At 34.1% G+C, this 20,425-nt stretch overlaps 1 protein-coding gene across 6 annotated transcripts in view; it reads left to right on the forward strand.

Moving 5' to 3' along the window:
- Positions 1-535: 535 nt before the first annotated feature.
- Positions 536-20,425, forward strand: part of PDS5B (PDS5 cohesin associated factor B) — a 126,631-nt gene continuing 106,741 nt past the window's right edge. For 4 of the 6 annotated variants that reach the window (XM_008055396.2, XM_008055399.2, XM_008055398.2 and 1 more), the window contains exons 1-7: positions 537-565; positions 2,065-2,191; positions 4,870-5,073; positions 7,856-7,942; positions 8,051-8,148; positions 8,762-8,888; positions 16,845-16,925. In XM_008055396.2, coding sequence (XP_008053587.1) covers positions 2,084-2,191; positions 4,870-5,073; positions 7,856-7,942; positions 8,051-8,148; positions 8,762-8,888; positions 16,845-16,925 — 705 coding nt within the window. In that variant the 5' untranslated portion in view covers positions 537-565; positions 2,065-2,083. Of the gene's footprint in view, positions 566-2,064; positions 2,192-4,869; positions 5,074-7,855; positions 7,943-8,050; positions 8,149-8,761; positions 8,889-16,844; positions 16,926-20,425 lie in introns of all 6 variants that reach the window. The other 2 variants (XM_008055400.2, XM_008055402.2) reach the window with 2 other exon arrangements.

Below are 20,425 nucleotides of genomic sequence, written 5' to 3' on the forward strand. Positions count from 1 at the left end.
ATTTGTGTTTTCTGTTTTGTCTACTCTGAATGGTATTGCTAAGAATATTTTTGTTTTTATTTATTTAATTTTTTTTGAGTTGAAGTCTCACTGTCGCCCAGACTGGAGTGCAGTGGCCGCTTCTGGCCACCACAGCCTTGACCTGCTGGGCTCCGGCGATCCTTCCGCCTCAGCCTTCCAAGTAGCTGAAACTACAGGCACGCACTACCATGCCCGGCTAATTTTTGTTTTTTTATTTATTGTAGAGATGAGGTCTCGCCTGCCCAGGCGGTTCTCGAACCTGCGGGCTCCCAAAGGCGCGGGATTACAGGCTGAGCCACCGAGCCCAGCCATTTTTGTTTTTAAATGGGTTTATTAAGGTATAATTGCTATTGTATGTATTTAAAGTGTGAGATTTGATAGGTTTTGACATGTATATGCCAGTGAAACCAGCACCACAATTCAATTGTGCCTATATTTATCACCCTTAAAAATAACCAAGCACCTCTGTTGTAACCTCTCCCTCCTTCCCCTCCCCAGTTTTCTCGCTTCAGGTAGCAGCTGATCTGCTTTCTGCCACTATAGGGTTAGTGCTATGAACATATTAATGTATGTTTTTTATGGTGGACAAACGTATATGCTTTATTGAGTAAATACCAAACAGTGAGTCCTGGGACCTCCTTATCTTTTTCATTAGCTTTTAGGTAGATTGCTTTCTTTTGTTTAGCATTTGTGTGCTGTATTTTTTCATCCTTTTGTTTTCAACGTACCATAGCCACATTTTTTTCATTGTCTTCCAAGTTTTTTCTATATTGAAAGTTTAAGATCTTGTTCTAACCTTATAATATATATACACATTGTTTAGTACTTAGTATATGCTAAACAGTGTTCTAAGTTCTTTTATACATACATACTTCTTAGATCTCTCTCTGGTTAATTTTTTCTTATTTCACCCTATTCTTGAAAATTGTATTTTTTTTTAAAAATTATATGCTTTGGTTGTAACTTTAGGCTTGATTATATTCTTTTTCCACATTGAAGATGACATTTTGCTGTCTTCTGTATTACATTGTTGCTGTTGAGATGTCACCTATTAGTTTAAATCCTATTACTTTCAGTGTAATGTGTTTGCTTTAAGATTCTGCTTTCTGGAATTATTATTATTATTATTATTATTTTGGATTTAATCTTGTTTGACTTCTTGAATTTGTAGAGTGGTATTTTATGATTTTCTCTATAGGTATCAGGCCTTCACTTCATCCTGTTTTCTGTCTCTCTCATGAATCATAGGTTACAGTTAGACCTTTCTATCCTTTGTTCTATATATTGTTGTTTTATGTTTCTCTGTGTTGAGTCTGGTTAATTTCTTCTGACCTTTCTTTCAGTTCACTAATTCTAACAGATTTTTCTATCTAATAAAAACTCATTCATTGGGTTTTTAATTTGTTACTGCACTTTTTCGTTTTTAGTTTTATTTTTTCAAATATTCTGGGTTACTCTTAAAAATTTTTATTTTCTGCTTGTATTGTCAGAATTGTCTTTTTAAAAAGATTTTAGGTGTGGTGGTTTTATGATCTGTTTGATAGTTATAATATCTGAGGAATTAAGAGTTTTTCTTCCAGTTCTCCCTCATAGTTGCTTGGTTATTTTTGACTTGATACTGTTCATTGTTCTAGAAACATAGTGAGTATTCTTTAAAGCTTAGGATGAAAACGTCTTCTCTAAGCAGGGCCGATTTAGTTATGTTAGGTTCTTAGGGTTACTATTAGTTGGGGATCATTCTCTTCATGTTTTGAGATTCTTTGGGCCACTTAGGCCATATATCTCAGCAAAATTTTTTTCCTCTAGCATTTATAGTTTTTTGTTGCTGTTGGAGGATTAATGCAAATAACATTGCTTGCCACTAATAGAAATGAAAGTAAAAATAAGTTTTGCTTTATCAAATATAATTTTGGGAAATGTTTTCTATAAATTTCTATAAATTAGGAAGTAGTTAAAAATTGTTTGGAGGGGAAGGTTATCTTTTATGTTTATTATGACTGTTTATACCTATTTGGCTTACATCTAATGGTTTTCTTGTTTTAGGGGTAAAGATATTTCCGTCATGGCTCATTCAAAGACTAGGACCAATGATGGGAAAATTACTTATCCTCCTGGTGTCAAGGAAATCTCAGATAAAATATCTAAAGAGGAGATGGTGAGACGGTTAAAAGTGAGTAAAATTAAATATGTTCTTTTGGACATCTATTTAGGGTGGGAGAGGTCCCCTGTCAAAATTACATAGGGCTGTATCTTGTTAGGGCATCTTTAAAAAGCAATTCAAAGCAGCAAATGTAGAGAAAGGATCTAAGGGAATAGAGTAGATAAAGAACAGTAAGAATTTCTTGGCTATTGCTGATGGGAAAAGCAATTAGGCAGGTGAAACTTAGATTTTCTAGGACCTGTACTTGAGTATAACGAACAATCCACAGTCCTCTTACATTTCTTTTTGCTTCTGCAAAGTTGTCTCCTTTCTCCTATATCTCATTTATTTTCTAAAACCTTTAATTTCAGAAAGGAGGTTTTAAGTCTTTATACCAAGTAATCATACTGTGTGTTACTGGCCTGTAAGTTATTTTGAGAGTAGGTCAAAGAGCTTGACTGTTAGCTTCTCTCTCTGCTTCTGACATGCAGCAATGAATCAAGATTGCTGGTAAACTTCCATGGATGAAGCAGTCACTGTATGGCTAAGGTCTCTTTCTACCTATTTGAACAGTATTACACCTTTTCTTTCAGGGCAGTGATAGTCGCTGTGATTATTAATATGCATAAAGAAGCATAGTGGCCAAGGAGAATTTTAAGCTGATTTATTCACTAGTTTAGATAGTCTTTATTTGTGAGCATTTTTTCCCTTCTAGGTTACATCTTCCTGGACATTTATGTTACTTGATATACTCTTATTTATCTGGATTTCAGGGCTGAAAAACTTTCCTAAATTAATCGTTGAAGGCCCAGCAGAGTTAAAACAAAGTATTATTTTATATTACTTCATGCTGTATTTTTATAAAGAGAAAAGGATGGTATACTCTTGTAAATTTCACATAAAATCTTAATATTAAGCATTTATACATAAAAGTAATAGAATGTCAGATATCAGATGTTTATTATTCCAAGGAAAATACATCTCTGAGCAGATTAAATTTACTAGTAGGTAGATATCTTACCTAGTTGGAAATGCATGTATATTTATTTTATTAAGAATAATCAAACTACAAATCCCTTCTGTATATGACATGTTTTATGTTATATATGTTTACCTTCTCTTGACCTATTGGATTTTTAGAGAAACGAGTATATTTACTTCCTCACATTTGTTTATATGTTCTAAGATAATAGGTAAACATCAGTTGTTTGCTGAGAAAGTAATCCTGAACCACAGACAGAGCCTACACTTATAAACTGATTAGCATTTAGTGTCTTTTAGAGTTGTTACTTTCTCAGACATCTTCTTAAATTTGGAGGACTCATGAGTTATTCATGGGTTTAATTACACCATTTGAGTTGTAGACAGTAGTGAGGAATTCCCATTATCTGGACCTTGAACTAACTGTTGTTAGTCTTGGTGGAATTATTTCCACAGTACTTAATGTTTAGCATTTGTAGTATGCGTTCATTATTTTGTAGATATTTATGATTGGCAGTAATCTGGTTATTCTTTTTCCTTGTGCATTTTCCTAATTTATACTTCCCACCATTTTTAGCATCCTTCTTCAAAATATAATCTCTTACTCTCTTATGAAGAGATTCAGAGAGATAAAGTTCTCTGCACCTAGCTTTTCCCCCCTTTTGCATATTGTGTCTGTTCATAAATGCATAGGCAGTCAAAGCACGTGTTTTCAAAGTACAAAAACTACAGAGTTACAAGAATATCCCTGGGCATCATACTCTTAAACTAGCTGTAATGCCAGATTGGAAGGATTACTCTTGGTTTTGATGTAATAGAACCGAGGGGTTGCTCTGTGAAGAACAGTGTTTCCCACACCTCCTCTGGGAATTCAGTCTGAAGTTGAACTATTCATTGCTCAGGTGTTTAGCTCTTCAGCAAGTGGAAATCCTTGCAGCATAAGGACCAAGGCAAGACATTGATGCTTGGAGGCCAGCCCTACTTGTTGCTTAGTATTTGCAGCACCACCTAGTGGATGCTAGATGACCACTTTTTCCCTGGAGTTGTGTTTAATGTCAGTGAAGCATTTCTTGTAGCTTCTTTCTGCTCACCACATACGTGCTATTGAGTCAGTGAACTGTTTGTGTCATATTCTTTTTTACTGTGGCACAAGAAACAATTTGTTGGATGCTTTGGATAGTTGCTTCATGATAGCTTTTTAATGTTTAGGGAAGCATCTTTGACATATTTTCTTAAATCTGACTATACTTTTTTAGTTGAATATGTGAGCCATGTGACAGGAGTGGTTTAATGGCTCAGATGGAAACCCTAAGTTGTTATTCTAGGGTTATCTTTAGGTATATGCCTTTTATTCTAATGAGAGAATTTGAACTATTATAAAAAAGAGTTAGTATTTTCAAGGACGTACTTCTTTTAGTCCAGTGGTACAAATGAGACTAGAAGTTTCAACAAATATTCAATTGGAATTCTTCCAGTAATGACTACCATATAAGGCTAAATTTAAACTTTTAAAATCTGGTTAGCAGATATGTTGGTAAATGAGAAAAATAGTCTATCTAGTCTATTAAAGTAGTTTTAGAAGGATTTTATTTTCTCAGACACTTTTTGTAAAAAAAAACGAAAGTATATTTATTTGAAGTTAGCCTTTGCAATTAATATGGCCTTTATTTCAAATGACTGTATTTTTACATGAAGGCATTTCACTATGTGATTTTGTTTTTGTATAGATGGTTGTGAAAACTTTTATGGATATGGACCAGGACTCGGAAGAAGAAAAGGAGCTTTATCTAAACCTAGCTTTACATCTTGCCTCAGATTTTTTCCTCAAGCATCCTGATAAAGATGTTCGCTTACTGGTAGCCTGCTGCCTTGCTGATATTTTCAGGATTTATGCTCCTGAAGCTCCTTACACATCTCCTGATAAACTAAAGGCAAGTACTGATTTAAAGAACTTCAAGATTGACTAGTACTTTGATTTGTCTTTCTGACTAAAATGAGAGTTAAAGTATTTAGGGTTTTTTTAATTCTTTGACATTAACTGCAGCAGTCTTTTGCCAAACTTTTTCTGTTTTTGGTAGAACTTCTGAAAAACAATTTCCGATCTTGTTATATGAAGTAGAGTTACACAGTACATACTTTTTATATTATGTAATCATGAGCTCTGTTTCTTTTAATATAATCTTGGGGACGATTTCTTTTCCATTTTAAAAATCTGTATTAAAGACCGTGGCCATTACTTAAAACACGGTATCTAGTATAAATCTGTGTAATACATAATCCTACTTCATTTAATGGAGGGTGTGATGTAAATTGTGTAGAAGAAAATACAGTGAATGGAATTTTAATGGAAAGGTAGAAAAAAACATGTAGTGTTTGGTTATGGTAGTCATAAATAAAACCATATGAATGCAGAATCTTTAAAAGATGAGGGGAAAAGGGGAATAACATGAGTAACCTATGTAGAAAAATGCTAGTAGAAAGCATGTAGGTAATTAGGACTGTGCAAAAGATTTTGAATGACATAACTGAAGCTGTAGTTAGAGAATGAGTCCATAGGATGATTATTGATCCACAGTGTGAAAAAATGGCAGTTTATGTTTATTTCACTTAGAAAATCTTGCTGTTACTTATGTGTCAGGAACTAGTTTTACAGTGGTAAAACAAAAAACTACAGACATAAGTCCTGGACTCATAGAGTTGTTTCTTGATAATTGGAGCAAGGAACCGGCTCATTTGATCAAGTCTGCCAAAACTGAAGTATGGAATGGTTTGGAGCATGCTTGTTTTAAATTTTGATTGGTGAAAGAATCTCAAGATGAGTGAGGCAGAGGGCACTACTCGTCATTTAAAAGTAGAATTGAATTGTAAGATTGGAGAATGGTTAGATACTTAAAGTAGATACCATGAGCCTAGTCCATATAGTTGTGTATCCAGGAATATAACTTGATTTCTAAATGTGAACCTTTCATTTGGAGATACTTAATTGTTTTAAAGAATGATTCTCTTTGGTTGACTGTAGGCTGTGTGTGTCTTCCTTACTAGGTGTCTTGTTGGCATTCTCATGAAGAGGAAGTCTATAAAGGCTCCTATTATGTAATTTATTTACTTCTCTTGAGAATTTCTCAGTTTGTATAATCAATCACCTATTTCAGAGCTTTGGAGTAATGAAAATTTCTTCCAAAAGGATAGCTACAGATTAATTCTACTTAGAACAGTTTACGAGAAGAATATCAAAGAACTGAGATTAGGGTCTTAGTGTGTTATCCCCTAGCTGACAAATTTAAAGTATTTTATTTTTCTGATCAGTTTTTGAGTCTTGTCCTTTTTTCTTTTGGGGGGATAGTGCTTAAAATAATTTTGAAGGTGCTTTCTAAGTAACTATGGAATAGTTTTTACTCTCTTTTGATTAGCATCAAGTTCATGTACATACACACACACGCTGTCTACAGTAGTGTTATGCATATTAGAATATTATGTTACCTTGAGCCTTACCTTTCCACTATTGGTTTGTTACTGCTATCAGCAAGCCCTTTTTATATGACTTCATGTTTTGGTCAGTCAGTAACTGTTGGTGAGATTATAAATGACTGTTATCTTCCATCTTCAGGTAGAATCAATATGGCATGTATTCTCTTTTAGACAATCCAGGAAGGGTTCATTTATGGAGAACATATTTTTAATAGTACTGCTGTCAAAGTAATTTCTCCCCCCCCATTTAAAAAAAAAAGTAACCATGTTTGAAATCCCTTTGATGGTACTTTTCTTGAAAAATTACTCAGTACTTTACATATTATAAGTTTTTGTTTTTAAAATATGCTTGCATATTGTTTTACTCATAGGAAAATATTTTTTATCTTGCTGATTGATAGCATGCTTCCTTGCAGAATTAGCTTTTATAATTTTAAGCCTTTTCAAAAACATCATCTACATTTCTCTTGAAACTCATTTTCATATAAACTTGACTCAAAGTGACATTGAACCTGTCTTTACCCAGGTACAAAAGTAGCTGTAGTCAAAAATCAAAAGCATGAGATGGGAATAGATTGGGACATGGTGGCAGAAAGCAAGTAATTACAGTGATTATAGATAGGAAGCTTGACAAGTTGACTTCTAAGAGTCTTTCTAAAACTTCTAAGCTTCTGTGTGGAATTTATTGTCTTGTCTCTTGGCGATTAATTTTGAGTTTCCCAAACTGTTCTTGCTATATATTTACCATATATTGTGCTGCTCCAGCAAACCTGATCAGGTCTCAGTCATTGCAACATTTTTGTTCTAAAAATAGCATAAATTTTAGCTGACTCAGTTTTCACGTCTATTTGTTTAACTTGATGGAAGCGAAAATTTTCCTTTTACTACTTTAAGGTCACAGTAAATTATTTAATGTTTTCCTATGAAGGATAGTAAGATATTTAGTCTTGTTCATATAAAGATGTACTTTTTAAAAAAAGTTTTAAAACAGAGTTTATTAGCAAGAAGAAGAGAAGGAAAAAGGAAGATACATGGAAGAAAGACCTGCCACGGACAAGTTTTTCAAAGAAGAAAAACCACCTAAAGATGCACTTTAAAAAGTTACAGTCAAATGCAATGTTTTTCTGGTTTTTTACAATGTATCATGATATATACACATGAGTGCTGAATTCACTTTAGGACTTTAGTTGATATTTTCATTTATCATCCATAATCTAAACAATACTTTTCTTTTTTTTTATAAAGGATATATTTATGTTTATAACAAGGCAGCTAAAGGGACTAGAGGATACAAAGAGTCCACAATTCAATAGGTATTTTTATTTACTTGAGGTAAGCAATATGTTACATCTTGAGGTGACATTTTAAACGGATTTTTTGAGCTTGTATATTTTTCTGATCCAAGTATTTACCTTTCACCATTTTGCTCCTTATTTTTAGAACATCGCTTGGGTCAAGTCATATAACATATGCTTTGAGTTAGAAGATAGCAATGAAATTTTTACCCAACTCTACAGAACCTTATTTTCAGTGATAAAGTAAGTTTATTTTTACTAAGTATATAGCATTTTAAAAAATGTAAAGGTAATACATTTTTAACTAAATGATGAATCTGCGTAAGCTGTTGTGAATATAGAAGGCTAAGAGATGTAACTTAATGCATTTAAGTTTATTTTTATAGATGTTTTTAAATTGAATAAAACATAATCAGTTTTGTATTATGAAGAATTATTCATTAGAAGAATGGCATAAGACCAATGTAAAGTATTTTTTTGGATTACATTATTTGTCTATTTAAATTACATATTGACTCCTTAACCCATGTGGCTATTTGAGCTTTCCATGTATTCTTTAAAATCATTTACTAGAATTAATTTCAAAACAATTTGATTTTCTAAACTTAAAGCAAAACTGAAGTTGCTTTTTGATTTAATCACTTTTAATTGTGAGACGTGTTAAAATTAGAAGTGATTTAAAAAAGAAGTTTAGAAATGTAATTTGGATACTATAATAAGATGTGGGAGAGAGAGACTTTAAATGAGTATATATAACCTTTTATTTAATATTTTAGAATCATTTTTGTAAAGTATCATGAATCAGTCCTGTACCTCTCTGTTGTACTTTCAGCAAAATATCTGTTTTGAATTTCAGCAATGGCCACAATCAGAAAGTTCATATGCACATGGTAGACCTCATGAGCTCTATTATTTGTGAAGGCGATACAGTATCTCAGGAGCTTTTGGATACAGTTTTAGTAAATCTGGTACCTGCTCATAAGGTAAGTAGCAATATATACTGAAATGTGTCTAATGCCCATTAATATTAAGGTCCAAAATTTGTGCTTAGGTTCTAAATACAATTTATCTTGCTTTGACCTTAGTGTTGGAACATTGATTGATTAAATTAATATGCATTTGTTGTGTTTAATGTATAATAAAACATAATACACCTGTTATTCACTAATTAAGACAAATGTAATAAAATATGTATGTGATAATTCAGTTTTAGAGTATATTTCAGAGAGTGAGTTAATAAGTACTGAGATGCTGTTATATAATGTTGTATGTTGGAAGATGGAACCAATTAGGGCCTTAACTAAAAGACAGTGTTAATGGAGGCAGAGAGGAAGGGTGAAATTAAAAGGGAAGTCTGTACTAATTGGGAGACAAGGGATATGTTGATGACAGTGTTTCATGCCTGGGTGATGTTAATCAACTATGTTTGTGTATTTTTTTTCTGTGTGTGTGTGTTTTGATTTACTTAAAATAGTTTAGTAGTGCTAAAAGTCAGCAGACACTACAAACAGCAAGATTAGTTAGACCTAAAAAATTCAGATAATGTATTTATTAAATAAAAATCGTAAGCCCTGGTACACTGCTGGCTCTGAATAGGCACCATCTCTCTCTGCCACCACTTCTCAGGTCATTCCTGCTGCACGTCTTGGACATGGCCTGCCGTATCCCAGCTCTACTCAGTCCAGCCTTGCCTCTGTCCCTGTTGACCTCAAGAGGGAAGGCGGGCACGGGCTAGCAGTTGTGTCCCATCACCTTCTTTGTCTTGGTACATCTAGTTAGGATCCCTGTTAATCCTTTTTATTAAATGAGCTATTAAAAACAGCTTGGGCTGGGCTTGGTGGCTCAGCCTGTAATCCTGCACTTTGGGAGGCTGAGGTGAGTGGATTGCCTGAGCCCACGGGTTCGAGACCTGCCTGGGCAACTTGACAAGACCTCATCTCTACAATAAAATTAAAAAATTAGCCGGGCGTGGTAGCACGCACCTGTACTTCCAGCTACTTGGAAGGCTGAGGCGAAAGGATCGCCGGAGCCCAGCAGGTCAAGGCTGTGGTGGCCGGGAGCGGTCACTGCACTGCACTCCAGTCTGGGCAACAGAGTGAGACTTCAACTCAAAAAAAAAAAAAAAAATAGCTTGAGCCCAGCTTCTGGCTTCCTCAGGGCAGATGAACAGAGATGCCTGGCCTGATGTTGCAAGCAGTGTGCCTAGTGTGCTTAGGTGAGGGAGGGAGTCATCAATCCAAACACAGAATGCCCTTGGGAGGAAAGCTGGGTTCCCAGGAGACCCAGGAGGCCTCCTAAAGGTGCTGTACCTGACTAGATACCCAGCTCTGCCCTCTGGATCACACATCCTGTCAGTTCTGCCCAGTTTGCTCTCTTGACACAAAACAAGTATCTAGTTTGGCTTTCTGCATTCGGTAGCTGACTGCCAGAGACATCTTAAGGCCTCCATCATTCATTGTCAGTGGAAAAGGCTTTGTGGGGAAAATAAGTCGGTGCTTCCTGAATGTACATTTTCCCCCTTGGCCTTGCTGTGGGAAAAGAACCTTCTAGAAGCTAGAATTCTAGGACCGACCTACCTAACTCCCTATCTGTAAGTATAGGACCTGGACTCTTCCCACCAACTATTTACAATTCAATCCTTTGCTTATCTCCTTAGCTTAGACTGGAAGTTTTCCAAGGTGGCTTGTGTTTTATGTCTTTTGCATAAATTTAACTCTGCATACTTTAGTGAATGTTTATGGCACTGATGAAAACATAGTAACAGTTTTTAAAAAGTCACAAATATCCTTGAAAGGATTAATGATAAAACATATTTAAGAGTTAAAAAACACAATAACCAGACATATAGTAGGAGAACATTAGGAGAAAAACTTATTAGAAGTGAGGAATGATCATTGAAATTGAAATCTGGGGATAGATGTGAGGAACTTATACAAACACAGTGAAAATGTGAAATTATGGTCTGACATGTTTAATGGTGAGTTTTGAACAACAAATAGTGGAGAAGAGATCATACTCAAGTAGAAATTAGCTTAAAATATTCTAGAATTGGTGAAAAGCATACATTTATGGATTAAGTAGAAAAAGTATCATGAGCAGAATAAATTTAAAAAAATAAATACCTGTCAAGGTACGTCTTGGCGAAATTGCAGAACGTTAAAATAGAAATAATGAATGAATGAAAAGGCATAGCCTTTACCAAGAAATGAAGGTTAAACTGATTGCTGACTTCTCAGTTGCGATGATAGTGGCCAGAAGATAATGGAAGTATATTTTCAAAACGCTAAGATAAAATAATTGTCAACCTAGAGTTGTGTATCCAGTTTGATGAAGTTAAATCAGAGTTAAAAGAAGACATTAAGTGTTCACTGGACAACAGAGTCTTCTTGAAAGAACTATTATGTCAGTACTTCAGAGTGAAGAAATTTGAATTTAGAAGTGAGATAAACAATAGTCATTAATGACTGGATGTGGTGGCTCTCACGCCTGTAATCCCAGCACTTTGGGAGGCTGAAGCAGGTGGATTGCTTGAGTCCAGGAGTTTAAAAACAGCTGGGCAACATGGTGAAACCTTGTCTCAAAAAAAAAAAAAAAAAAAAAATTGTACATGGTGGTGTGTGCCTATTGTCCCAGCTGCTTGGGATGCTGAGGTGGAAGGATCACTTGAGCCCAGGAGGTTGAGCCTGCCATGAGCCATGGTTGTCATGATCCTGCCACTATACTCCAGCCTTGGTGATAGAGTGAGACCCAACTCAAAAAAAAAAAAAATAGTGGTGAACAAGAAATGTCTAAATAAGGACTGATATATAAAACAAAAACAGTACCAGTAATAATTCTAAGTATTGAGTATTAACAGTAGACTTAAACTGCTGGATAAGTGTAAGATTGAGTGACTTAATGGAGTTAATGAGTGATTTGATCCTTGAAAGGTCAGGGGTACATAGAATTATTGATTAATTTTGAACTTTATTTTATTTAGAGTTGAGGTCACACCATATCAACCCAGGCTGAAGTACAGTGGCACCATCATGGCTCACCGTAGCCTCAACCTTCTGGGCTCAAGCAGTCCTCCTTCCTCAGCCTCCCATGTAGCTGGAACTATAAGTGTATGCCACCATGCCCAGCTAATTATTTATTTATTTATTTATTTATTTGGTAGTGATAAGGTCTCATCTTGTTGCCTAGGTTGGCCTTGACTCCTATGTTGAAGCAATCCTCCCACATCGACCTTCCGAAGGGCTGGGATTACAGATGTACGACACTACTCCCAGCCTAATTTTGAACTTTAAATGGATGTACTCATGTTAAAAATTTAAGGATTGCAATAAAAGATAGAATTACAATAAATGTAAATGGCCTAAATTTACCACGTGAGACAGATTGTCAGATTGGATTGAAGAGAACCTGACTGGTTGTTGTTAATACGAACTATAACTAAAATACATTTACACAAAGATCAAATGTAAAAGAATGAAAAAAAGACTTGCTAGGGAAATAACAGACCAAAAGAAAACAGATAGTTTATATTAGGTATAGGAGTCTTTACTTGATAAAGAAGGGCTTTATATAATAAAAGATTCAGTACACAGGAGGATTTTTTTTTGTATGCATACAGACTTGAAATATATAAAGCACAAATCGAAACAATTATGAAGAGAAAGAAACATTCACAATGTAATATGCCATTTTAACATGATTTTCAGTGATTATAAATTAAATGGACCAAGAATATATAAGAATATTGAGGATTTTACAAGTTTATAGCAAGCATAATTAATGTGACAAAACAACAAATCATAATGGCAATGATAAAATATTGAGAAATGATCATTAAAATGATGCATTCTAAAACTTGCAGAATGCAGTTTAAATGAAACTTTGTGGCTAACTGTACATTTCAAGAAATTATAAGAATTATCAGAGTAAATAAAGTATACAAGGAAGAAAACAGTGAAGAGTAGAAATTAGTGAAGTAGAAAACAGAGTGAGTCCACCAAAACCTGAAGTTGGTAATTTGAAATCTATTAAATAATTAAATCCTTGGAAAGTTGAATCAAAGAAAGGGAGATGCTATTAAATTACAGTTTTAGAATGAAATGAGAAACCACATGAAAAAAGACCACCCATGAACAAAACTTTAGGCTAGTGTATTTGACATTAAACTGAAACAAATTCCTAGAAAATATAACCTGGCAGGTTTGTATCAGGAGAGAAAATCTTGAATAGCTTTTAACCAATGAAGACATTTAATTGATTTTAAAAACTCTACCTTTCAGACAAATGAAACTCTTTCTTTCAGACAGTAGCAACAACAGTAGTAAACTCTTTCTTTCCAACAACAGTAGCAACAACAACAATACTAAGAGCAGAACGCAAGCTAACAACAAAAAGAATCTAAATCCATCACCAAGAGATTACTGTAGATCATTTGGGTGGCAGATAGTTAGAATCTTCAGTAAACTTTCAGACTGTGGAAAGGAAAGGCTACTTCATAGCTCACTTTATGAGCAGAGAATTGAATTTATGAATATAGTTTTGTAAATGCAGTATAAAGTAATAAACAGCATCCAGAATGGTATAAAGTGCTGTTAATAATGAACAGATTTGCTTTATTTTAGGTATACAGGGTGGATTAACATTAGAAAATGTTAGTGTTAGACTAAGATACTTGTTTAAATTAACAGATCAGAGCGAGAAAAAAATTTTAATAGACAGAAAAAAGATGGACAACGTTCAGTGTAGTTTATGATAACTCTTAGCAAATTTGCACTGGAAAGGAATTTTCTTAGACTCATAAGGAGGATGATATGTATGATAGAATATTTAATGGTGAAATGTCGAAGCATTCTCTTTGAAGTTAGGAACATTATAAAAATGTTGCTTTTACTTAGGCAAAAGGCAAGTATGCTATTTCTGATCAGCATTATACTAAAATTCTTAAGTTACTGGAATAACAAGACCAGTAAAATATAAAAGGATTAGAAATAAGATACAGGCCAGACTTGGTGGCTCAGCCTGTAATCCCAGCACTTTGAGAGGCTGAGGCAAGTGTATTGCCTGAGCCCTCGGGTTCAAGACCAGCCCAGGCAACTTGGCAAGACCATGTCTCTACATAAATCAAAAATTAGTCGGGCACGGTAGTGTGCGCCTATAGTTCTGGCTACTTGGAAGACTGAGGCAGAAGGATTGCCAGAGCCCAGCAGGTCAACGCTGGGATGGTTGTGAGTATGCCACTGCACTCCAGCCTAGGAGACAGAGTGAGACTCCAACTCAAAAAAAAAAAGAAAAGAAGTAAGATACAAAACTGAAATTATTTATAGGTGATATGATTACCTGTACAGAAAACACAAAACAGTGTACAGATAAATTTCTAAAATAAATAAGAAAATTCTGGAACATTGGTAATTACAAGAATATACACAAATCTATTACCATAATTTCAAAACATTAAAAAACCTAAGATACTTAGAAATTTAACCAAAGTGTGCATAACCTTTAAGCTAAAAATTACTATATTTGACTGAAAAGCATAATAGGAAACTTAAATATGTTGAGAGATTTGTTATTTTTGGAAGAGGAAAGTCAGTATTATAATGAAGTCAATTTTCTGCCTATTGATTAATAATTCAATCAAAATGGAAATTGATGGTATGTTTACTGGTGTGTAATGTAACAAGTGGAACCTAAAATTCATATGGAAGAGCAAATGGCCAATAATAGCCAAACAGTTTTGCAAAAGAATAAGAAAATGGAGAACTGGTCTTTCTATATGTTTATTTAACTATAATTAGGCAGTAATAGACAAAGATATGTATAGAAATAATGAACAATTTATGTTATGTAGAAGCTGAGAGAATGGATATTACAAGTCATCAAAAGGAATAGTGAACTATTTAATGAATGGTTTTAGGGCAAATGGCTACCCATATGGAAAATAATAAAATTAGATTCTGATTTCACACTATACATAAAAGTAAATTACAGGTACAATAAAGATCTAAATCTGAAAGGCAAATCTTTAAAATTTTAGTTAAAAATAAAAAAACAACGTCTTTACAGCTTCAGAGTCGGAATGAATTTCTTAATAAAGATGTAGAAGTACAAGCCATATGAGGAAAGACTGATAAATGTGGTTACATTAAAATTTAAAAATTCTGTTTACAGTAGCCAAGATACAGATTCCCCTTTACTCATCAGTGGATGGATAAATGAAATATGGTATATATACACAATGAAATATTATTCAGCTATAAAGTGTGAAATCTTGACATATGCAGCAATGTGGATAGAACTGGAGGTCATTCTATTAAGTGAAATAAGCCAGGTATAGAAAGACAAATAGCACATGTTCTCACTCATGGGAGCTAAAAATAAGTACATCTTATGGAGGTAGAGAGTAGAATGGTGATTACCAGAGACTGGGAAAGGAATGAGAGAGGGGAGGAATGAAGCAGAGTTGATTAAGGGGTACAAAAATACAGTTAGATAGAAGTTCTAGTATTTGATAGTACAGTCGGGAAATTTTAGTTAACAATAATTTATATTTGAAAATAACTGGAAGAGAAGATTGTTAATGTGCTCAACACAAAGAAAAGATAAATATTTGACATGACGAATATCTCAGTTAATTCTGATTTGATCATTATGCATTGTTTGTATACATGTGTAAGAATATCACACATGCCCCCCAAATATGTACCACTCCTATATATCTGTCAAAAACGTACAAAAAATTTGAAAACTTCTGTATACTTTAAGATACCATAATCATTGTAAAATGACAAATACAGACTGAGATTTGTTAGTCTTAAATCCTAAAATGATCTGCAGCTTAGGATTTGTAGACTTTAGGCTGCGTTTATTGGAATATTAAATGTTTTGACTTATTATGGGTTTATCAGAATGTAACCTCATAATAAGTTGAGGGACATCTATAATTGACAAAGTTTAGTCTGTAGAGTTTATAGAGAAACTCTACAAATGAATAAGAGCAAGAAAAACAGCCCAATTAAAAGATGGCAAAGATAGAATTTACAGAAAAATATTTCTCGTGTGTATAAGGAGACTTGTATAAGACATAACTTAATATTAATGAATAAGGCAAATCAGTAAAGAAACTATAATATATAGTAAAATACTAAACAATAGATACAGATTAATGAAATAATAAAATATAAGCATCAAGATAGGTAAATCTAAAAGTCTGCTGAGTAAAGTGTGTGTGTTTAAGGATATGTACAGTATTTGTGTTCTCCTGTCTAATCATATTCTCCAGAATCTGTTTAAACTGGAATAGAGACTTCTTCTTAAGATCTTTAATTCCTTCTATCATTATCATAGTCTCTTGGAAACACATTTTCTTAAAATATTTTTTTTTGCACCCCCCCCCCATATTTTACTAGCTGTTATGTTTTCTGTGTTACTCTTGGACTTGTCTGTCATCTGAGGTACACTTGAGTAAATCTGCTTTCTGACAGCTACCCCAAAATCCTTTGTCATTTCTCACCTATGGGCATCCCATTGGTGCTCACACTATTAACTCAGTGCATCCTTTTAGGATGTTTTGACTTTTTTGGACCTGGAGTGGAACAGCCTGAGTTTGAACTCAGCTGAACTGATTGATTTGCCAAGTAGATTGAGAATGACTAAATATCTCCTTCTCTATCTTTTATTGACCATTTCTATGCAGCTTACATTATATTAAGAACAAGATAAGGAGAGAATGTGATTGTCCTTGCATGGAAGAGATTTTATGATCTAGTAGGTTAGTTCTAAGAAAAGTGACTTTGCTTTCTTTCTCTCTTTTATTCTAATTGAGTCTTAGGTTTCTCTTTGTTTGTCTTATATTCATTTACTCAAGAATAGCTTTTGAATACAGGTAGTATTTTGCCTTTCATAGTTAAGAGATATGTGACATCGATGTTGTTTATGTTTTTCAGAATTTAAACAAGCAAGCGTATGATTTGGCAAAGGCTTTACTGAAGAGGACCGCTCAAGCTATTGAGCCCTATATTACTAATGTAAGTCTTGTAATTGGTTGCTAGAGGGATTAAGCCAAAACTTTAAAGACTTGCCATAAGCAGAATTTAGGCAAGTAGTCTATACTTTTCAATTTCATGTTGTTATAATCTTAAAGTAATGTGTTTTCTTTCTCTTTTATAGCTTAAAATTGTTCTTGCTTCACATTTTCTGGAAGGTTAGGTCTCATCCTGTTAGTTAATTGATTTGCTTCTATCAGATTACTTAGGAACTAAAACAGCTTTTATCTTGGTTAGCAAGATACACTGTTTCTGATAGAAATATAGTTAAATGTATATAGTTAGATAAAACATATGGAGCTTTTCATTAATCAGTGACGTTGCTCACAACTTTTTGGAGATTAAATTATTTGTACAAGAAGATTATGAACTAATATCAGGGCCTAGAAATTAAAGGAAAGTATGAACGACAGTAGTGATTTGGTGAAAGTTGCTTATTTGTTGCTGTTCCTGGGGTAGGTTCTATATATAAATCCATATTTTCTGAAAAAGAAGAAAGATTGCAATGATATGAACCTTTCAATCTCACCCCAAATCTACTTATTTGTGATTGACCATCTTGTATTTATTTTTGGAAGAAATATTTTTTAGCTGTTTGGTTCACTGATAGAAGCTGATATAGTCTGTTTAACTTTCTCTCTACTGTTCCACTGAGTTGCATAACTCTTTTTTTTTTTTTTTTCTTCTTTTTTTGAGTTGGAGTCTTGCTCTGTTGCCTAGACTGGAGTGCAGTGCTGGGCTCCGGCGATCTTTCCGCTCAGCCTTCCAAGTAGACGGAATTACAGGCATGCGCTACCACGCCCGGCTAATGTTTGATTTATTGTAGAGATGAGGTCTCGCCAAGTTGGCCAGGCGGGTCTCGAACCCACGGGCTCAGGCAGTCCACTCACCTCAGCCTCCCAGAGCACAGGATCACAGGCTGAGCCACCACGCCGGCTGTTGCATAACTCTTAAGTGGTACCATTCATATTGTAATCTGTGTGAATGGTGCCTCCTGGAACACAAATCTAGAATATAGTGTTAATGGTGACCCTGGAATTATATAACAGCTCTGTCCCTCCACCTGCTTTTTTACTTTCTCCTATCTCCAAAAAAGTAAAGAAAATAAGTGTGTATTCTTGGATAAAGTAAGAAAGAAAGGCTGTTATTATTGTATATATTTTTAACTCTTACGAAGTGTTTTGAAGAATTTCTCTTACACAAAAATTTAAAGTCTGTATATAAAACATATCATGAAAAGATGTACTTTATAAAACAGTACCTTCGTAAATCTAAGCTTTTGTTTCTGGCTTCTGGCCTTAAAGAGTATTAAGCACATGATGATTTGGAAAATGAATTTAATTTGAAGGGTGAACTTTCAGAAGCTGTAGAATCAAATTTTGTAATCTATCTTCAAGATTGGAAGGAAACTCCAAATATTGGTTTCTGCAGCTTCGTTATTCTTAGATGTTGGCTAAGATAAATTGGTTGGATTGAGTTTTTTCATTATTGATTTTGTGGTGCTTGAAGTGTGCAGAGCCAGACTTAAGCATTATGTGATTTATTACCCCCTCTTCCCTTGCTTCAAATGCCTCTGAAATGACGGTTTCCGTGGCCCACGTGAGCTCCTCCTGGTGGCCATTTATTTAAACTGATACTGCCAAACCAGATGTTTTTTTAGGGGAACACTTAAACCTTTTTCTGGTATAAAAATAAGAAAAGAATACTATACCATGTTGATACCTCTTCTATCATTGGGGAAAATTAATATTTGATTGTAGTAATTAAAGAAAAAATGTCCCACAATAGAATAATGATACTTGTTAGAGCTGGGTGATTACTGTTATCTCAATTTTTGTATGTTTGAAGGTACTTATACTATTTATTTCATTATATCTTATTTTTTGAGTCAGAGTCTCATTCTCACTCTGTCACCCAGGCTAGAGTACAGTGGCATGATCATGGCTCACTGCAGCCTCGACCTCCTGGGCTCAATCAATCCTTCCACCTCAGCCTCCTGAGTAGTTGAGACTACAGGTGCATGCCATCATGCCTGGCTAACTTACTTATTTATGTATTTATTGTGTAGAGATGAGGCCTCACTGTGTTGCCTAGGCTGGTCTTGAACTCCTAGGCTCAAGCAGTCCTCCTGCCTCAGCTTCCCAAAGTGCTGGGATTATAGGTGTGAGCCAACATGCCTGGCCTAAAATATTTATAATAAAAGTTAAAGAAAAAAGGCCAGGGAAATACTTATCACAATCTCAGAATAAATCAAGGTGAAGTCATCTCTCTACCTCTTAGATTCTTGCCTCCAGAAGTAGAGCCTCTTCCCATAGTTTCTTTTTCTATCTATAGAAGCTGGAGACCAAGGGGCAGGGACTAGCAGAGTGACCTGAGCACACCTCTATTTATGTACTTATACCCCGTACATTGTTCATTATTTTCTTGCCTCTCTCTGTTTTCTTTTCCCTTGCCTTATTTGAAGGGCTAGCTAAGTCATTAAGAATTGCTTTTTGCCACCTTTAATTATCTTACAAGTCTTATTTTTCCACTTTAAACCTATATAATTATGTATAAAATTGCTTTCTAATGAACATAATTTTCTTGTAGTAGGATAAAATTAGTACAGTGTTATAGAAACCATTCTTAGCCCTTTTGGATTTGGAATAGCCATTATTTATCTTTATAGCTGTTAATTAGCAAGTAAAAATAGATATAAGATACTGGGGTAATAATAATCCCACTTCTCTTTTCTGTGATGCTTTTTCACTCATGCCTACAGATACATTCATACTTGTTTTCTGTATACAGTGATTTTTACATATGTAAGACTCAAGATGGCAACTCAGGAAACAAAAAAGTACTTTTTTAAAAAGGAAAAACAGTATAAAATACCAAAAGTACATAGTAGCAATACAAAAAATTTCCTACACGGACCATTTCTTAGTGATACCGTATTTTTCACCAGATCTTTTTTTTTAATCACAACTTTTTGGATATAGCAAAAATTATTTTGTTGAACTGCAAAAGTATATTAAATCCTTGTTGAAATAGGCAAAATTTGGCAAAATTACTTAACTGGCCTTTGCTTTTGCATCTGTAAATTGGGGTTTATAATGTTTGAATGGTGGTAGAGAATCTGTTATTTAATATAAAAGTACTTTTGTAATTAAAATTAACCATGTAAATCTGACCTGTGATTTTTTTTTTTCATTAGGGGGCAATTATTGTAAAACATTTTAATTTGCAATGTGTAAATTAGTTACCCACTTATAAGTGAAAGAATAATGATTTTTGGAAGGAAATATTTTAGTGAAATCTAAAGCTACCTATACTAGTTTTAAGCCTTTATTAAAGACTTGGATTATTTTGCTCATATTTGTATTATAATACCTGTTGCACATTATTTATTAATTCATCAAATATGTGTTAGTAAATTGTTCTTTTTTTTTGAGTTGGAGTCTCACTCTGTCACCCAGACTGGAGTGCAGTGGCTGCCCCCG

The sequence above is a fragment of the Carlito syrichta genome, unplaced genomic scaffold (assembly GCF_000164805.1).
Source record: "Carlito syrichta isolate Samal-C Ts95f unplaced genomic scaffold, Tarsius_syrichta-2.0.1 Scaffold301846, whole genome shotgun sequence".
NCBI lineage: Eukaryota > Metazoa > Chordata > Mammalia > Primates > Tarsiidae > Carlito > Carlito syrichta.